General features: G+C 42.1%; 2 protein-coding genes across 9 annotated transcripts in view; one reads left to right on the top strand and one right to left on the bottom strand.

The window, feature by feature from the left end:
* Positions 1-19665, bottom strand: part of MCPH1 (microcephalin 1) — a 244677-nt gene that overhangs the window by 113054 nt on the left and 111958 nt on the right. The window lies entirely within an intron of this gene.
* The window catches only part of ANGPT2 (angiopoietin 2), a 61045-nt gene that overhangs the window by 30581 nt on the left and 10799 nt on the right, over positions 1-19665 (top strand). The window contains exons 2-6 of one of the 2 annotated variants that reach the window (XM_002756750.7): positions 911-1066; positions 5698-5819; positions 11126-11358; positions 14175-14302; positions 19288-19389. In XM_002756750.7, the coding sequence (XP_002756796.3) occupies positions 911-1066; positions 5698-5819; positions 11126-11358; positions 14175-14302; positions 19288-19389 (741 nt within the window). Of the gene's footprint in view, positions 1-910; positions 1067-5697; positions 5820-11125; positions 11359-14171; positions 14303-19287; positions 19390-19665 lie in introns of both variants that reach the window. The other variant, XM_008979005.5, reaches the window with a different exon arrangement.

Below are 19665 nucleotides of genomic sequence, written 5' to 3'. Positions count from 1 at the left end.
TAGGTTAAGAGCAATATCAGGCCGGGTGCAGCGGCTCATGCCTGTAATCCCAACACTTTGGGAGGCAGAGGCAGGTGGATCACAAGGTCAGGAGATCGAGATCACCCTCACCAACAAGGTGAAATCCTGTCTCTAATAAAAAATACAAAAATTAGCTGGGCATGGTGGTGTGTGCCTGTAATCCCAGCTACTCGAGAGGTTGAGGCAGGAGGATTGCTTAAACCTGGGAGGTGGAGGTTGCAGTGGTGCAGAGATCGCACCACTGCAGTCCATCCTGGCAACAGAATGAGACTCCAACTCAAAAAAAAAAAAAAAAGAAAAGAAAAGAGGAAAATCAAAAGGTGCGCCTTTCCTTAGATGCTGTCTTAGAGTGTCTTTTCAAGTCTGTGTGGAGAAACCAAAAGTCTAGCATGTCAGAGAAATAGTGATGCTTATTTTCAAATTATCATTTCCTGCACTGCACGGTCCGAGCTGCACCTGGGTAGGACAGACACGACCCCACCGCGGCAGCCCCCTGTGGCTGCCCTCACCACCTCTGTGGCCTGCCATGACGTGTACTTCTGGAGAAACACAGAAGCAACCAGTAGCTCGTCTCCTTCCTTTACGTGGTGTGACTAAGTTGCCAGGTTTTGCATACAAATGCAATCACACTATTTTCCTGCTAGTCATGAAAACTAAAACAGCGGGACTCCACAAGGAAGGCAGGAACATTCCGGCTTCTTTACAGGCTTTTGAAGTCAGTGTCTTCCTAGTCCGGGCTATAAGGAATGCTTTCTAAAAATGAGTCGATTTCAGTAAAACAATCCCCACTATATATATATATTTTTATAGGGAAGAGATGACAAAGATATAGGAATTAGGTTTCTGGTCATCTGACTAATGACTTTCTTCTAACATTGATCTTTTCTAGCTTGAGAATTACATCCAAGACAACATGAAAAAAGAAATGGTAGAGATGCAGCAGAACGCGGTGCAGAACCAGACAGCTGTGATGATAGAAATAGGGACGAGCCTGCTGAACCAAACAGCAGAGCAAACGCGGAAGTTAACCGACGTGGAAGCCCAGGTAAGTAACGCCACGTAAAGCACACGGTGTCCCGGCAGCTGGAGAGCAGCACTCAGCTGCACCAGGAGCTTCCTCAATGAAGGCATGGGACACGCAAGAAAGCACCACCACAGGAGAAAACCAATGAACTGATCAGAAATTAAGGATGTATGGCTGGTACATCCTTAAATTCATCCTTAATGAATTTAAAATCAGTAAATCGGTTTTTGTTTCTAATGCTGAGGTTACATTTCATGTATTCTATCTACTGAAGACATCTGAGTCACTTTCATGCCACTCATCCCTGACCACTGCAAGATGAATACCCCTCTCTGCTTCCCTGGTGCTTTCTGGACTCGGGATCATTTTCCATTTCTAAGTCCTAAAGCCTTTGAATATTTCAGAAATGAAAAGCACAGGCAGAGAGCTAGAAACTCTGGCCTTAAATCTAACTTTTGAGTTAAGATAAAACTGAATCTCAAAGAACCGTTAGCAGCCCATGGAATGAGTTTATGGAGAAGGAGAGAAGTGGGACAGCGAGAAGCGTCCTGCCACAGAAAAGACTGCACGCGTGAGCAAGAGCCCTGAGCTCTGCCATGACCCAGGTCCCCCGCTAGAAAGATGAATGCATTGGAACAAGGCACTCACCTTTTCTGGGTCTCAAATAATACAAAGGATTGGGCCAGACAAGTGATTGCTAAGTTGTCTTTCCACTGTGAGATTCTATGAGCTAATGGTTAACAGTAACAGAAGGAAGACTATGAAACAGGAAACTAGTGGTCAGGTGTGGTGGCTCACCCCTGTCATCCCAGCACTTTGGGAAGCGGAGGCGGGTGGATCACCAAGGTCAGGATTTGAGACCAGCCTGGCCAACATGGCAAAACCCTGTCTCTACCAAAAAATAAAAATAAAAAATCAGTTCAGCATTGTGGTGGACGCCTATAATCGCAGCTACTTGGGAGGCTGAGGCAGGAGAATTGCTTGAACCCATGAGTTGGAGGTTGCAATGAGCTGAGATTGTGCTATTGCACTCCAGCCTGGGCAACAGAGTAAGACTCTGTCACACACACGCGCACACACACACACACACACACACAGAGGAAACTTAAAATAACAGCAAAATAGGAGAATTTCAAAAAGAAGAAAATTCATCCAGAGTTGTGCTAAATGATGCACAACACATGACCCAGGAAACAGCCTGGGTGGGAAAGGGAAAAGCGGCCATTAGGACAAATGCAGATGCTGCAAGTTCAGGGCGGTGGTCTTGACTCTCAGTGGCCAAGTCTGCTTGCTGACTCCTCATTCCAGCTTCTTTACAGGCTTTTGAAGTTAGTGTCTTCTTAGTCTGAGCTATAAGGAATGCTTTCTAAAAACGAGTAGATTTAAGTAAAACAATCCCCACTATATATTATTCATATATATATTCCTCTTCAGCTAAAAGGACTGAGAAATGGTAGATGTGAGATAGGAGGGGACTTGAGTGGGGAGAAGCCATAGCCCGCCACTCTCATGAGGTCCCTTTTAGAAGGGCACGGTGTTCTTTCATTGTCTTCCTAAAAATGGTGGGATGAGGTAAGAGAAAACAGTAGTGAAATGATGGACAAACCTAAGACTTTTAGATGAGAGAATAGAATAACAAATTACTTGATTACCAGGTCTTTCCACAATATCAGAACAGTTTAGGGAAAATATACACAAATATTTCACATAATGGATCATAAGGTACTAAAACTTTAACCCTTAGGAAGTCATACAAACTCAAGAAATACCAAAAATTTAAGTCAATGTATTTATATATGTCTACAGTCAATTATTATTAGTTTGGACCACAAGTAACTGCAGTTTTTGCCATTACTTATTTTATTTATTTATTTATTTATTTAGAGACAGTGTCTCACTCTGTTGCCCAGGCTGGAGTGCAGTGTTGCGATCTCAGCTCACTGCAAGCTCCGTTTCCCGGGTTCAAGTGATTCTTGTGCCTCAGCTTCCCGAGTAGCTGGGATTACTGGTGTGGGCCACCACATCTGGCTAATTTTTTATATTTTTAGTAGGGACAGGGTTTCACCATGTTGGCCAGGCTGGTCTCAAACTCCTGACCTCAGGTGATCTGCCTGCCTTGGCCTCCCAAAGTGCTGGGATTAGAGGCATGAGCCACCGCACCCAACTGCCATTATTTTCAATGTCAAAATTGCACCAATCTATTAAAATAAATGAGTAATGATCAAGTCGCATGCCCCCCCTTTGGATAGTAAGACTGATAGGCAATTTAATAGCTTATCCAAACACTGTCCCATAAGCATTTTAAAAGTGTTATTTTAAAATATAGCATTGCTTATATTTTATAATAATAGATCCAAGCATGGGAGCTTGGCAAACATTTTTAATAACAAAACAATAGTAATGAAAAAGTGTTAGGACAGAGCGACGGTGCAAACCTTGCTGCCCCCTGTAGAAGTCAGAGACCTCAGAGCATTCAATGTGCTTGTGTTGGGTCCCATGATTTAAACAAAAATGCCTGTTGTGAAACTGGACATCATGTATCCAGGATGACAGGAAAATCCAAAAGTGGATGGAAAGTCAACAACTTTTCCATAGAAAGCCCAACTGAACACATGAAAATGTCTGAGCTAGCTGGGTGCTCTTGCTCATGTCTGTAATCTCAGCCCTTTGGAAGCCAAGGTGGGTGGATCGCTTGAACTCAGGAGTTCGAGACCAGCCTGTACAACGTGAGAAAACCCCATCTCTACCAAAAAAAAAAAAAAAAATTAGCCGAGCATGCTGGTGTGCACTTGTAGTCCCAGTTACTTGGGAGGCTTAGTGAGGCACAAGAATTGTTTGAGACTGGGAGGCAGAGTCTGCAGTGAGCCGAGATGGTACCACTGCACTCTAGCCTGGGCAACAGAGTTCGACCCCATCTCAAAAAAAGAAAAATGGCTGAGTTAAGAAAGGCCACAAAGAGACTGAATTATGTGCCCGCTCGGCTTGAAGGCATTTGCTGAGCAGTTACTGACTTTGTGAAAGAGGTTTAAGTTCAAATATGAAAATTTCTGATTAGAAGTAAGATTCTCCAAGCCTGTCAGAATGAGAGACGATCAAATTGAGTGACGGCAGGTGGCTGGTGGTCCAGCTGTTTGATGCTCCCCAGAAAAGTGATGTGGAAGGAGGTCACCATTACTACTGGGCTGATCACCACTTAGATGCCATTCTTCCTTGCCTCCCCACCAAAGTTTACTCATTTTATAACCCTTATGAATTAAATAGGAGACACACTTTTCCAGTTCCTTTTAGAAATCACCAACATAGAATGTTTGGACCCAAAGAAGACGTAGGCCAAATCTATATTCCAGGTGTTAATATTAAAACCCAAACAAACCCTTATGTTGGCCAAGGACTTTATTCTCACAGAAGACTTTTTGTGATAAGAACTCGACCAGCTCTGACTAAGGATAAGCCTATCCCTGCAACCTGTGCTGCGGACCGGCCAAGGCTCCTGCAAATGACATAAAGACAGGAGCAAACAATGATTCTTTCAAGGTCCCTGGTTATTTGGCAGCAATGCCGACTGCCATTTGTATGCGCTATCACATCCTGAGTAGGCATGACATGGAAGATGTGAGTAATCGATTCTTCCTGCTGAAGGGCAGCCAGGCGCTAGAGAATCCATGGGAGAGCAGCCCTGGTCAAGCCACATAGTAGGTCAGAAAGGCCCACACAGCAAGGCTGAGGCTCGTTTCACGCTGAGGCTCGTTTCACACTGACGCTATACTGTTTCAATTGGTTCAAACAAGTTTTAAAATAGGAAAGAGAAATGGCAAAGAAGAAATAAAAGTCTAAACAAGTAGCTACAAATGATGAAATGCCAGGCTAAAAATCATATTTTTATATAACGGAAGCATGTGACTTCTAATCTCTCTATTGACAAATAAAGATGAGAATAGCATTTTGTTCTGAGCAAAGGGAAAATAATTTGGACCTATGCAATATGACCATTTTATACTTCTACTTGTCTCATTGTGTGAAATGATAAAATATGGCAGACTAGAAAAATAACATTTATTATTTGACACAAATCCCGCTGTCCAGAACTATCAACCACTTTCCAAAATAGAGACATACGGCTGGTTGCAGTGGCTCATGCAAGTAATCCTGGCACTTTGGGAGACCAAGTGGGTGCATCACTTGAGGTCAGAAGTTCAAGACTAGCCTGGCCAACATGGTGAAACCCCGTCTGAACCAAAAATATAAAAACTAGCCAGGTGTGGTGGCATGCATCTGTAATCCCAGCTACTGGGGAGGCCGGGGCAGGAGAATTGCTTGAGATCAAGAGGTGGAGGTTGCAGTGAGCCGAGATCATGCCACTGCACTCCAACCTGGGCTATGGAGCGAGATTCCATCTCAAAAAAAAAAAAAAAAAAAAGAAAGAAAAGATAAAGAGATGTGGGGAAAAAAGTAAAAAAGTTCAACACACTCAGATGTGATCTAAGACATGGAGCCTTTTCTGAAAATGAAAAATATGCTAAAATAAGATACTTGGGTGAATAAATAATGTTTTGGTTATGTTTTCATGTAGCTTGGGTGCTTTAATGGAAAGGAAGTTCAGAAGTTAAACTAATTAAAAATAATAAATAGGAACTTCATTGTGTCACATGCAGGTATTAAATCAGACCACGCGGCTTGAACTTCAGCTCCTGGAACACTCCCTCTCGACAAACAAATTGGAAAAACAGATCTTGGACCAGACCAGTGAAATAAACAAATTGCAAGATAAGAACAGGTAAAAATAACAGTACAAAAACATTTAGAATTCAGAATTGTACGCTTTCGAGATACGAAAGTTGTTCTCAAATGATGAATTCCCAGAACAGTGAGTTTATTCCTGTCTACTGTAAGAGTCAGGAACCTCATGAGGGCGGAGATGGGAGAGGGCTTGGAGACAGTTCCTGTGCAGGCACAGACCTCCTAGCACAGTCCTGGATTTTGCCTTCATTCCCTGTCCCCTTAAAGATCCTCTTACAGGAATCCTCCAGACCCTGCCTGAGTATTATACATGCCAATCTGTTTTAAAAATACAGCTAGTGTGTGGAGTGAAAGCACCGCTGGCCTAGGCATTTTTTTTCAGTATTAACTTGACCAAGATCCTTTGCCCTTAGGGACTCAGCTTCATTCGACGCAGAATGATCTACAATACGGAAGCTACGCTTAGACTAAGCCAATGCGCATTTTATGATCCGATGCTTCCTCTTCAAACACGTGATAAAGTAAAACCAAAATTAATATTAAACATGATTATATTAATATTTAAATAAAATATAGAAAAATACCAAGATCAACAATAGAAAAAAAAATTGTAGGTGATAGGTAGAGACTGTTTGCATAGGTTTGTTCCAGTTGGAGACATAAGAGGATAATTTCTTGCACACAACCGATGTGCCTATTTCCTTGTTTTTAATCAAGACGTGTATATACAACATGGAACAAGGCTATAACAATATATCCTATTTGACGATTTAAATCATTCTTTATTCTTAACCAGAAACGATGATGTTCCTGTTTAATAATTGTTCTTTACTGTTAATCAAGAACTAAGCTAAAATAATTCTTGTATACCAAGTTTAAGTCATTATTGATTTAGGGTTTTGAAAAGCAAATAGATTTCTAAAATTCAAATATTTTTCTTCCATGTTTCAGATTTCTCTTCTACAAAACAGTAAATGAACCTTTGAGACCAATCATTGAGATATAACAATCCTGCTAATTTCATTTACTTTTAAGTTTCTTTTGTTTTTGAGACAGGGTCTCACTGTTTGCCCTGGCTGGAGTGCAGTGGTGCCATTTCAGCTCAGTGCATCCTCGACCTCCTGGGCTCACGTGATTCTCCCAGGTCAGCCTCCCAAGTAGCTGGGACTACAGGCAGATGTCACCACACCCAGCTGATTTTTTGTACTTTTTTTTTTAGTAGAGACAAGGTTTTTCCATGTTGCCTAGGTTGGTCTTGAACTCCTGGACTCAAGCAATCTGCCCGCCTCAGCCTCTTAAAGTGCTGGGATTATAGGCATGAGCCATCATACCCGGCCTCATTTTTAAAAAATAGTCTTAGTAATGTTCTCTTCAACATGCTGTAGTGACTCTGGGAACATCTGGAAGCTGGAGGTGACTTTTCTCTTGCCTTTATACAACGATGTCCATGACAAACCTAGGCTATGTCCAGTTGGTGGAACACACCCGAGTACTGAATACTGTTTCCCCACTTGGGTTTCAAATTTAGCATGCTACAGTGCTAAAACTACCAATTTGGGTCAATTATGTCCCCCAAATATCATCTTTGCAAATATATGTCCAATCATACTGCTTTTCAACTATGCCTGCAAGAAGAATAAGCGTTTCCTCATCAGCTGTAGAAATCATATTCTCTTTTGTCACAAATATGAAATGAAATAATAAAAAGGATTTTTTACATCAACAGTTATAAATAATTAAAAAAGAACTAGTGCTGATGGTTTCACAGGCGCATGAGCTCTGCACGCTGTGTTTTCTACACTAGACTCTGACTGGCCTAAGATTTTATTTGCAACAAGATCATTATAAAAATATGCAAATGGTATTTCACATTAGACAAACAATATTTTAAATAATCCTCTATAATTTCCCCAAAGTGCAACTGCTTTCTTTATAGAATAGATTCAAGCCAGGCAGAGTGGCTCATGCCTGTAACCCCCTCACTCTGGGAGGCCAAAGTGATAGAATTTCTTGAGGCCAGGAGTTTGAGACCAGACAGGGGAACATAATGAGAACTAATTTCTACAAAAAATAAAAAAGTTAGCCAGGTGTGGTGGCACGTACTTGTAATCCCTGCTATTTGGGAGGCTGAGACAGGAGGATAACTTGAGCCCAGGAGTCTGATACCAGCGTGGGCAACATAGGGTCTCCCCATCTCTTCAAAATCACATACTGATTTACAATGATCAGGGAGCTGGAATACATTTAAGAGCTGCAATTGAATATCTAATAACTATTATTAATACACGTAATGGGTAGCCAGTTCCTGGGCTGGTTAATATCGTTTGCAGGGTTAAAGATTCAGAAAATGTTACCGTAAAAAAAAAAAGGTGGATTTACAGATTATTTGAACTAAAAGGGGCCCCAGTGGTCATCTAATCGGATGCCTTCATTTTCCATAGAGCTTAGTTTAGATAGATAGATATTCACCTAGACAGACATGCACCTGAGGTCCACAGCAGGGTGGCTGCCCATGTGACACAGGTAAGATTCCCAGCCCAAGGCTCCTTCCTTTTGCCTGAAGGTGCCAGTGACACCAAAGGTGACTTCTCAGGGTCTCCATTTTCTCTTCAGTGAAACTGTGATCTTCCTACGTACTCCCTGTGGTCACTTCTATTTACAGACCTTACATGGCCACAAGGGTGGGTTTTCCTCAAGGGAAACATTCACAGCCTTGTCTCTTTAGTTTGATGTTGTGAAAATCATCAAAACATCTAAACTTCTGCAGTCTTAAGACTATGGTTCATGATGCTGTCATTTCTTGATTTTTCTCCAAAACCCTAAAAAACACCTTGTACATAGTAGGTATTCGGTACATCACTGTTAAAGATAAGCGGAAGAAAAGACATGATCTGAACCCAACTATCACTCAGTGAAACATCCATGTCGATTTCACAGGCTCTCAGTTCCTGGGGAACTAAGTCATTGAGGAGGCTTTAGACAATTAACAGCAGGGATAAATCGCCGATTCAAGGTTTCCTTATCAAATAAGTGGGAAATAATTCTTCTCTGCTCTTCACATGACATTAACAGAAGCTGTGCTAAGCTAGAATATAATTCTGAAACATAAGATGCCATCATTGATATATTTCATTATTAAATAAGATATCTGACTTATACAGCACTCAGAAAAGGGAATAAGAGGTCCTCTTCCTTTAAAACAAAACTTTGCAATGTGCAAATTCATGTGTACTAAACTTTATATTGGAAGGAAAATGTTAGAGATAGGAATGACATCTGCTCACTGTTTTGCTATTTTTAAAAGTGTCTATATTTTGAAAGCTTTATTTACTGGCCTTGTACAAACAGAATGAAGATCTTGAGGTGTGTTTAGTTGCTGCTTTTCCTGCAGTTATCACAGAAAGCCTCTTTAGGTACCTCTTTATAATGTAGTGTCAGGCTATCGAATTTTCCTCTTGTATTTTAGCTACAAAACAAACTGCCAGCCAGGCACGGTGGCTGACACCTGTAATCCCAGCACTTTGGGAGGCCAAGATGGGCGGATCACAAAGTCAGGAGTTTGAGACCAACCTGGCCAACACAGTAAAACCCCATCTCTACTAAAAATACAAAAAATTAGTTGAGCATGGTGGCAGGCACCTGTAATCCTAGCTACTTGGGAAGCTAAGGCAGAAGAATCACTCAAACCTGGGAGGCAGAGGTTGCAGCAAGCCGAGATCACGCAACTCACCAGCCTGGGTGACAGTGCGAGACTCTGTCTCAAAAACAAAAACAAAACACCTGCCAAGGACCTTGACTGTGTATGTCATTGAGTTTGTTCCTGGGAAACAGTTAACATTCTGAAATGTTTCTTCTTTACATAGACTCTGCTCTCTTAGATTTGTTTCCTCTGGTTTAATGGATAGGAACTATTTTTAGTTTAAAAGTGCTATGCTCTTCATTGAACATATGTATAGTCATGTATGTTTATAAATTAAAATTAGAAACACAAACTATATAACCATTAATAAAATCTCTTAGGACTTATATGGCATAATTTTACCAGCTCTCTAAATAATTTTTAAAAAGCTCTTCAAAGGGCTGCCTCACATATTAACTGTTATGTATTAAGTACACGTGATACTGATGGCTAGGTATTTTAGAAGGAAGGGGGCCACATTAAAAGAGGGAGAGAAGCAGATTTCAGGGTCAGAAAGGTCTGTGATTGGATTCTGATCCTGTCACCTGCTGTGTGTGATTTTAGGTATGTGATTCATTGTCCCTACCCTTCTTTTCTTTTTTTTTAAGTTTTATTTTTGAGATGATGTCTTACTCTGTCACCCAGGCGGGAGTGCAATGGCACAATCTTGGCTCACTGCAGCCTCCACCTCCCAGGTTCAAGTGATTCTCCTGTCTCAGCCTCCCAAGTAGCTGGGACTACACGCGTGTTCCACCACGCTTGGCTAATTTTTGTATTTTTAGTAAAGACGGGGTTTCATCAAGTTGGCCAGCCTGGTCTCGAACTCCTAGCCTCAAGTGATCACCTGCCTCAGCCTCCCAAAGGGCTGGCGTTACAGGCATGAGCCACTGCGCCCAGCCCTCAATGTCCCTAAGTTTCAGTTTCCTCACTGGAAATGGGGATAATGGATAGTAATGTTAGCAAACATTCATTGAGTGTTACTGTGTGGCAGGAGCTGGTGTAAGCATTTACATTTTAAAACTCATTTGCTCCTCAGGCCAACCCCATGACCTAGGTAATATTATCCTAATTGACAGCTGAGGACATCGATACATAGGGTGACTAAATAAACTGCTCTAAGTCACAGGGCTGGTGAGCCAGGACGTGAATCTGGGAGCTGTATATACCTCCTCGTGGAGGAGTATTTCTCACATAGCCTTAAATGCTATTATTATCATTACGACTAATATTAAAATATAAATAATTTAGGAGAAAGCTAACATCCTATCCAAAGTCCAGCCCCATTGAAACTCCCCTCTTGAGAAAGCACTTCATGAGCACTAAGCTTGAAGAGCAGCACGCTGCTTCTGAGCACTTCAGCATCGAATGCATGTGACACCCATGTCCCACCTATCCTGGCCCAGACGGGGTATCTTTTCTTATGTGTATGCCTAAGTCTGCACGTACACATACATATGCTTACACGTTTACACACACACGCACACACACACTTATATATCTAATCTTTTCAGCAAGTTTCAGAGATTCCTTAGGGCTCTGGTAGCATCTTATTACTTTAAACCCTGACAATATCTTGACAGAGTGCCTTGGGGAAGTAGAAATTCAATAAGCATAAAAGATTTCATGAATAGCTTTCACTAACTAATCATTATTTTCCTTACAAGTTTCCTGGAAAAGAAGGTGCTAGCTATGGAAGACAACCACATCGTCCAACTGCAGTCAATAAAAGAAGAGAAAGATCAGCTCCAGGTGTTAGTATCCAGGCAAAGTTCCATCATCGAAGAACTAGAAAAAAAGTTAGTGACCGCCACGGTGAATAATTCTGTTCTGCAAAGGCAGCAACATCACCTCATGGAGACGGTCAGTAATTTAGTGACCATGATGTCCACATCCAACCGTAAGTAAAGTGCACATGATGTTCTCCTTCGGCTGTAACAGCCTTTAGTCAGTAAGACTCTCAAACGCTAAAAACTCTCCTCCTTCAGAAGAGACACTACTTCTCATCTATTTCTCATGAAATAGCCACCAATTAAAATGAAGGAGGAAGAGAAGGGGAAATACATACTATCCCAGTTATTGTGAAGCAAACACCCCAAACATACTTGTGATTTATGGCAGTAAATATCCTACTTTTAGTTAGTTCCATCATTAACAAGAAGGTCATCCTTCTAGTTGACTGAGCAAATTATTAAACCACAACAAAGATTAATTTATTTGGGTTTGAAATGGTAAAAATTATATCAGACCCATGGGATGGCAATTAAGATGAAATGAGACAATACTCTCAGTGAGTGGCATCGACTGGCACTTAAGAGACACTGGTTCTCTTCTCTTGCCAGATTCTTAAGCACATTTTGCTTTCCTTATTGTTTTACTTTCCAGCTTCTCTTAGATATTGGAGGGAAGGGCGGGGTGTGGTGTCTCATGCCTGTAATTCCAGCACTTTGTGAGGCTGAGGCAGGCAGATCACTTGAGGTCAGGAGTTCGAGACCAGCCTACCCAACATGGTGAAAGCCCATCTCTACTAAAAATACAAAATTTAGCTGGGTGTGGTAGTCAGCACCTGCAATCCTAACTACTCGGGAGGCTGAGGCAGGAGAATCACTTAAACCCAGGAAGTGGAGGGGGCAGTGAGCTGAGATTGTGTCACCGCACCACACTCCAGCCTGGGCAACAGAGTGAGACTCTCTCTCTCAAAAAAAAGAAAAAAAAGATATTAGAGGGAAGAAGGGATGAATCTTTGGTTCTTAAAGATGTGATGAACAATCTCTGGCATTTTTATTTAAACTTTTTTCTTTTTGCTTTCTTTTTCTTTCTTTTTCTGAGAAAGAGTTTTTCTTTTGTTGCCAAGGCCGTAGTGCAGAGGCACAATCTCAGCTCACGGCAACCTCCGCCTCCCAGGTTCAAGTGATTCTCCTACCTCAGCCTCCCTAGTAGCTGGCATTATACGCAAGTGCCACCATGTCCAGGTAATTTTTGTATTTTTAGATGGGGTTTTACCATGTTGGCCAGGCTGTTCTTGAACTCCTGGCCTCAGGTGATCAGCCCACCTCGGCCTCCCAAAGTGCTGCGATTACAGGCATGAGCCACTGCGCCCAGTCAAATTTTCCTTAAAGGAATTGGATTGATGGTTTATCTCATAATGTCCTTTCAGCTTACACTCTTTTGACACAGACTCGCTTTGCACGTGAGTCGTGTAGACATATTCTTCAGTTCCATAAGGAACAGGATCCCACATTTTCCTTGGGTCATGCAGCTATGGCAGTTTTAACAGAAATATTTCAACAAGGTTTCTACCTAAACAAGTAAACAAACAGAAATAGTAGCACAATCTTGATGGGAAGTGGTAGCTTTGTCACTGGGCTACCAGTCTGCCATACCTGCTTTACAGCTGGAGTCTAACTCTCATACTTTTGGAAAGTCGTATATTTTAGGTCGCATTCACAGAAAAGGAAAAGGCAGTCACCTGATGCTGGCTGGTGGGAACAAGATAGAGTGAGTGCCAGTTCTGGACCACCCTATCTTGTAATAACGGTCCAAAATAGAGAGGACTGTGTAGCTCAGATTCTAGCAGAAAAAAGAAAGAAAAAGCCCATGCGAAAGACCGGCAGAATTGGTCTGGGATTCCCTCCCACACCATCTAGTCCATGAGGGCCTGTGCCATGGGAAGTCTCTAGGATAAAATGTAAATAGTGGCAAGAATACAAACACATACATATACACATTTTTTTTAATGTGACAAAAAGGGTCCGGGCGCGGTGGCTCATGCCTGTAATCCCAGCACTTTGGGAGGCCAAGGTGGGTGGATCGCCTAAGTTCAGGAAATTGAGACCAGCCTGGCCAACATGGTAAAACCCCGTCTCTACTAAAAATACAAAAAATTAGACAGGTGCACTGGCACGCGCCTATAATCCCAACTACTTGGGAGGCTGAGGCAGGAGAATTGCTTGAACCCAGGAGATAGAGGTTGCAGTGAGCTGAGATCATGCCACTGCACTATAGCCTGGGTAACAAGAGTGAAACGTCATCTCAAAAAAAAAAAAAAAAAAATCCAGAAAGAAAGAAAAAAGAAAGGGAATGGGAAGTCCAAATATTGAGAGCAGAATAAAAATGGAAGAAGTTTTGTCACGCTATTCTACTCTTTAATGCAAACTGCTATTGGGTAGCTGCTCAAGTCCAAAGGAAACTAAATGTTTCCAACCAATATTCCAAAGAAAAGACTTGACCTCAGGTATATAAGAAAGAAAGAACAGAACAGACACCACGGCCTCAGTGGGATAATGGCCTGAAGGGACAGGCAATGGGGTCACACAATACAGGTAACAACGATTAGGGACATTGTTTTTAAAGTTTTCTGCACTAAGTTTACCCTACTGTACTCAAGATGAAAGACCTCCAAAAAGTAATAATATTTGTGATTGTGAAGTACTTTCACTTCATGTAATTGTTGATCAACAAAGAAAGTTTGGATTTTTTGAAGTATTTTAATTACATAGAATTGATGACCAAAATGTAAGTATTCAATGATAAGAATTAATAAGAAAACAGGCTGAAAGAAAACTTTTTGGGAAGGTTAAAAAAGTGGAACAGTCTTTTGCTTACTTAAGAATTCCAAAGTAATAAAACTCCTCAAATGATTAGGTCTCAAAATAACAGATCTTTGTCTTTTTATGTACTCCATTTAAATGCCTTACTATTTTTTTTTCAAAGCAGCTAAGAGCCCCACTGTTGCTAGAGAAGAACAAATCAGCTTCAGAGACTGTGCTGAAGTATTCAAATCAGGACACACCACGAATGGCATCTACATGTTAACATTCCCTAATTCTACGGAAGAGACCAAGGTGAGGTGTTCGTTCCCCACAACTAACTCCCTGGTTCTAGGCAGGCCACTTTAGAGAGTGGGGAACCAGAGAGCAGAAGTCTCTCCCCAACGATCTCCCCGAGCCTCACACAGTATAAAGCCACCGTGACTGTGTAGCCACCTCACACAGGGCGCTTGCCAAGGGCTCTACGTTCCACTGCTGTGCGGAACTACAGAAGCCACACAGGAATGACGTAGAAATGGTATCCTCGGCAAGAAATATATCCTCCTTGCATTTTGCTTGAATAATGTATACTGTCAATTTTCTCTCCTGAGGTGCCAGACTCATTTCATTAATTTTAAAGAAAATGTCTTCTGGGAACTGAAGTTCAAATAACCACAGTATATCAGCTATAGAGGTTTCACGAGATTAATAATTTCTATTGCCGTGCCAAAGACACTTTTCAATGATGCTAGTGTTCCTTTCTTTTGTGTCTGCAACTTGCACAGTTTGCCACCGCTGCCTTGCCTCATGCGGGGATGGTAGCAGTTTTACCCACCATGGCCTTTGCTCTATCTGAGCAAACACTAACACGGTGCCTCAGACCAGCGGTGTCTTAGCATCATGAAAACTGCTTCAAGCTTGTGGACTTGCTGATGGGTCTCGGGGACACGCAGGACTCTGAGGTCCACACCATGAGAACCGCTGGGGCAGGTGATTCTAACCTCATCTAACACAGTCTGGAAGACTCAAAACACACCGAAGACAGCATTCCTTTTCTTCTTAAGCCGGGGAGTTCACTTCAAGGCATATGTTCATTCATCGTGTGTAACGTGAGTGGACAGCCAGTACTCACAGCAGGCAGAGCCACAACACGGCTCACCTGTTATTCCTAGCTGTGCAAGCTCACCCAGAGAGCCTGTCTCCTGAGCTTTAGACGAGGGGAGAAAGGGAAAAATCACTCTTGGAGAATGTTTCAATGTGGCTTCTCTTCTCTTAAACATTTGATAGGGCAGAATGATAGCATAAGAGAATCAGTGTGAAGTGTTACGACTGTATACATTAAATGTCTATAAATATATTTGTATATAAATGTAAAAGCAGCTACATATTGAACCAATGCAAATAACTACAGAGAAAACACTGGATACTGTATCGAATGGAAATTTTAGAGGCTCGGGAAGTATTATCTAACTATTATCCTCAGTATTTAATATGGTATTAAAGAAAAACACTTTAAAAATACAAGGCCTAGAACTTGAAACAGTAACATATATCTTGATTAAGAATGAAAAAGATAAATATTATGATATTCAACATAATACTTTCCAGAGAAACCTTTCTAATTCCTTCATGCTGCGTTAAATCAACCTTGAAAATTAGTTAATGTCCCTAGTGCCCTAGAAGCAGTACAACAGGGGAAGGACGGGAACGGACCCACAAACGACGCAGTCTGCTGCAGAAGAAAAAGCAGGGAACAGACACTAGACTAAGCCTTTCCATCTCTTTTGCTATCTGGTTTTCATGACAGTTCTTTGCATGCCACTGTCTGTCACCAGATGTTGACATGTTCTTGGCCTAGTGGTAATGGGGACAGGAGTGTCAAGGCGGGGGACAGAGGACGCCTGTGAAATGGGGGTGCCTGGAAAGCGATGCAGAGGGACAGCCCTGCTAACCGTGCGGCCCTGTTGTGTTGCTGGATGTATGTTTCTCAGCCTAAGCGCAAGCTTCCCACCCAGTGCACTGTCCCACCCCCCCCCGCCCTGGAATGACTGAAATACTCTGCAGAAAGATGAAAACATATAGTACTCCGAGATTATAGGAGCTTCAGGTCATGGTTGGAAACATTAGGATTTATAGTCCCTTTAAACACTTGCAGTAAAAGAAACTCATTTACACAGCAGGGAACAATAAGCTTTCAAAAACCTCAATTTTCTATTCTCAAAAATAAATGGTGTCGCTTGTTACCTCTAAATTCCCTTCCAGACTTAAGGCTCCATAACTCACGAGCTGATCCAGGGAGAGACTCAGATGTGGATGTAAATCCCGGCTCTGCAATTTGCGGCTCTGGGCAAGTCATGTAACCGTTCTGAGCAGGCAGTTTCCTACTGTGTAACACGACAATGAGACCCTCAGCCTGAGAGGTTGTGTCAACACAGGGCCAGCCTCTGGGGTCCAACCTGGGGCAGTACATGGGAGTGGTCACCATTTCACTCCCTCCAAAGACTACCAGACAACCTCCCCGCCTGGCAGTGTACCCACTTCTGCCCTGATTCATCTAATTCAAGAAAAGAACGTTCAGCTGGTCTTTGAGCAGATCTTTTCCTAAAAGGACAATATATTGCAACTTCAGTTGTAAAAAATTCATCAGGTTCTTATACAAGAGAAAGACTGCAAGATGGCATTTATCAAAAGCGTGGACACTTTTGCTAGAGACACGGTCGTTTCCTCCCTTACATTTCACAGGACCCCTGGCTCCTAATGTTTGTCCCTGTGTTTGCTATTTAATCCGTCACTTAACCACGGCCTCAAAGCTGAAAAACATCAGGCTCTATAGAAAGAGATCAGGTTCCTGCACCATGCAGCAGCGGACAGATTCAAAATATTGACTGCCCTTAGGTTTGCTGTAATTGGAGTGGTAAGGTCGTGGGAAATATCTGAGGACTTCTCCTCTGGTCCTGATATAATCGATTTCAGCACTTTTACTCAGTGTCTTCTGGCTGTGTGGATAACTCTATTTGGACGCTATCTTTCCCTGCAAGTTTTATAGTCCAATTAATGCTAATACTCCAGTTTTTACAAATCCTCTGTTCTTTTTTCTAAAATCCTGGATGCAGTACTAAGAAAATGCTCTAATAACCTTATCATCACCAATGGAATCAAAGAGAATACTGATACGTCTCGAATCATTTATGTGCTGGCAGTGACTCTCAGACATTTGAGAGCCTTGCCTCTCAACTTCCATAACAAGATAAACTTGTTCTCTGAACAAGAGAGAACATGTATTTAAATAATGGTAACTTCACAGCAGTGATTTGACACTGAAGAATCAAATATTCTTGGAACAAGGAGCGGCTCATCAAGAACCATATTAATGCTTTCAACCCAAGAGCATGCCATTTAGGACACAGAATTAACTTCAGTATATACACATGAATCCTCAAACCAACATAGCCTATTTAGCTGGTTTGTGAAATCGTTTTCTAAAAGACATATTGACAGAAGTGAGCAGCACTGACCATGTTGTTGACTGCAGGCAAATGAGAGGCAATATTATTCATGAACTGATTTAAACTTGGAGCTGTGTTGAGGGACTTTTGGCCTATTCACAAAAGAGTCAGGTTTCTCTGTTTTGGCAACACGATGTCAGTGGAAAAAAACATAACAGGAATTAAAGAGATCTTATTTAAATGCTACATATCACTTAGTAGGTGAGTAACTGATCAAATTAATCTAACTTTACTCAATCTTTCCTCCTTTCAAAAATGCAGAACTGTGATAGTACAGCAGAGGTGCTGTGAGACTATGGATAATACACACAAAGTACCCGGCAGAGTGCTTGGATGAGAGTGGTGTGTAGCAATGATAATAAGGATTATAGCAATACGCAATCTAATGAGGGGTTAGCTTGAGCGACCGATCCTCTAGGTCTGATTAATTTTAAATGGGGAAATAATTCTCTTCTTAATAAATGTAATGTTTAATAATGGCACATATCTTTCCAAACATGAGTGCCATTGGGGAAGGCAATATGAGCCAGGTGACCTTCCTGGAGAGAGACCAGAAGCATGCTGGGGTGAAGTCTCCTGCAGACCAGGCTGTTCCAGGGACAGTTCTCCGGTTCCACTGGCAACGAGGCATCAGGCAGCCACCGAACTTCCTCTGCGTCCCTCTTTCCTCATGTAGGAAATGAAGGAACAGGACCAGGCACTCTCTTGGTGCTCCTCTAGCTCTCCTCTCTGGGATTTTAACTCGTAAACAGAGAACAGTTTGCACTGAAGCTTACCCTGCCAGATCGCCTCCATTATTCTCAATAAGACCATGGAGCACAACAAAGGAAGAATATCTATCACTGGTTTTGAACCTTAACTTCAGTATGTCCTACCTTGTATGCGGCAGAAAATTTATCTTACTTTCTGGAAAACATGTTTCGTTCTACTGTAATCTTATTATTTAAAACTATTGATGTAATCTTATTTTCAGGGGTTTTTAATTTCATAATAAAACTCCAGCTGAGTTGAAATTGAGCATGCATGCGCTTAGCTTAAGAAAGAATTCTGTGTTCTGGACAAAGTTTAAACCCACAGAGCCAGTTTAAGAGCAGAAACAAAAAGGGTTGCTTAGAGAAAAACTGTGGGCCGTGAGCAATGTACAGAGAAGCCTTCAGTCATAGCCTTGGGGCCAAGCTGCTAAGCCAAGCTCAGGTCACACACCTTGCGCCAGGACAGCAGAGCCTCAAGGCCGTTGTCCTCAGAGGTGAACCAAAAAATCTGATTTGCAATGCACATAAAGGAAGCCTAACAGCCCCACAGTGTGAGAATGTGACGGGAGTCCTGCAAAGCCTCGGATCAAAGAGCATCCCCTTCACATGGCTCTCTGCAGAGCTGGCAGGGGCTGGCAATTAGTGAAAGGTTTCAAGTCTGTGAACACAAGTCAATGGTTTTCTACAGGAGGGGGATGTTGGGTTTGGGGCCAATCTGCCAAAATGTGCCATTCACAATGAACCTCTGAAAAACAGCCATCTCAGAGCCAGCCATCAGGGTGGGGTTGTGAGCCTGGAACAGATGATGACAAGCAACTCATATTCTCATCAACACTTTGTATTATATTACTGTTTGTTTTTCACCATCATTTTAAATCCATCTCTTTCAATTTATTTAAAACCATCTGTTTCTTAGACAACCCCGATGGTCTACTTGTGCGTTATATCCCTGGCTGAGTTCTGTACTCGGGGTCCACATTCCTCCTGCTTCTGCTACCTAAGGGGGTCCTCCGTCACTCACATCCTGCGTTTCCATTTGCAGGCCTTCTGTGACATGGAAGCTGGCGGAGGCGGGTGGACAATTATTCAGCGACGTGAGGATGGCAGCGTTGATTTTCAGAGGACTTGGAAAGAATATAAAGTGGTATGGACATTTTTAAAAAGCATCAGAAGAGAATTTCCCTTGGGAAAAATAGCTTTCAAGATCTGCAGAACCTTAACCACCAATCCCAAACTAACCAATGACTTTTGACATAGTTTTTAAAATCGGTGTTCAGATTAGTTCTTCAAATTGGTGTTTCAGTCTCCCCTTTAAAGCATGGCCAATGTAAGGCAAACTGCATCAAAACAGAAGCTGCGGCTGATGCGGAGGCTCACACCTGTAATCCCGGCAGCTCAGGAGCCCGAGGCGGGCGGGTCA

Source organism: Callithrix jacchus, chromosome 13, assembly GCF_049354715.1.
Source record: "Callithrix jacchus isolate 240 chromosome 13, calJac240_pri, whole genome shotgun sequence".
In the NCBI taxonomy this organism is placed as follows: domain Eukaryota; kingdom Metazoa; phylum Chordata; class Mammalia; order Primates; family Cebidae; genus Callithrix; species Callithrix jacchus.
The sequence above is the reverse complement of the archived record's forward strand: the minus strand, read 5'-3'. Positions and strand labels throughout refer to the sequence as shown.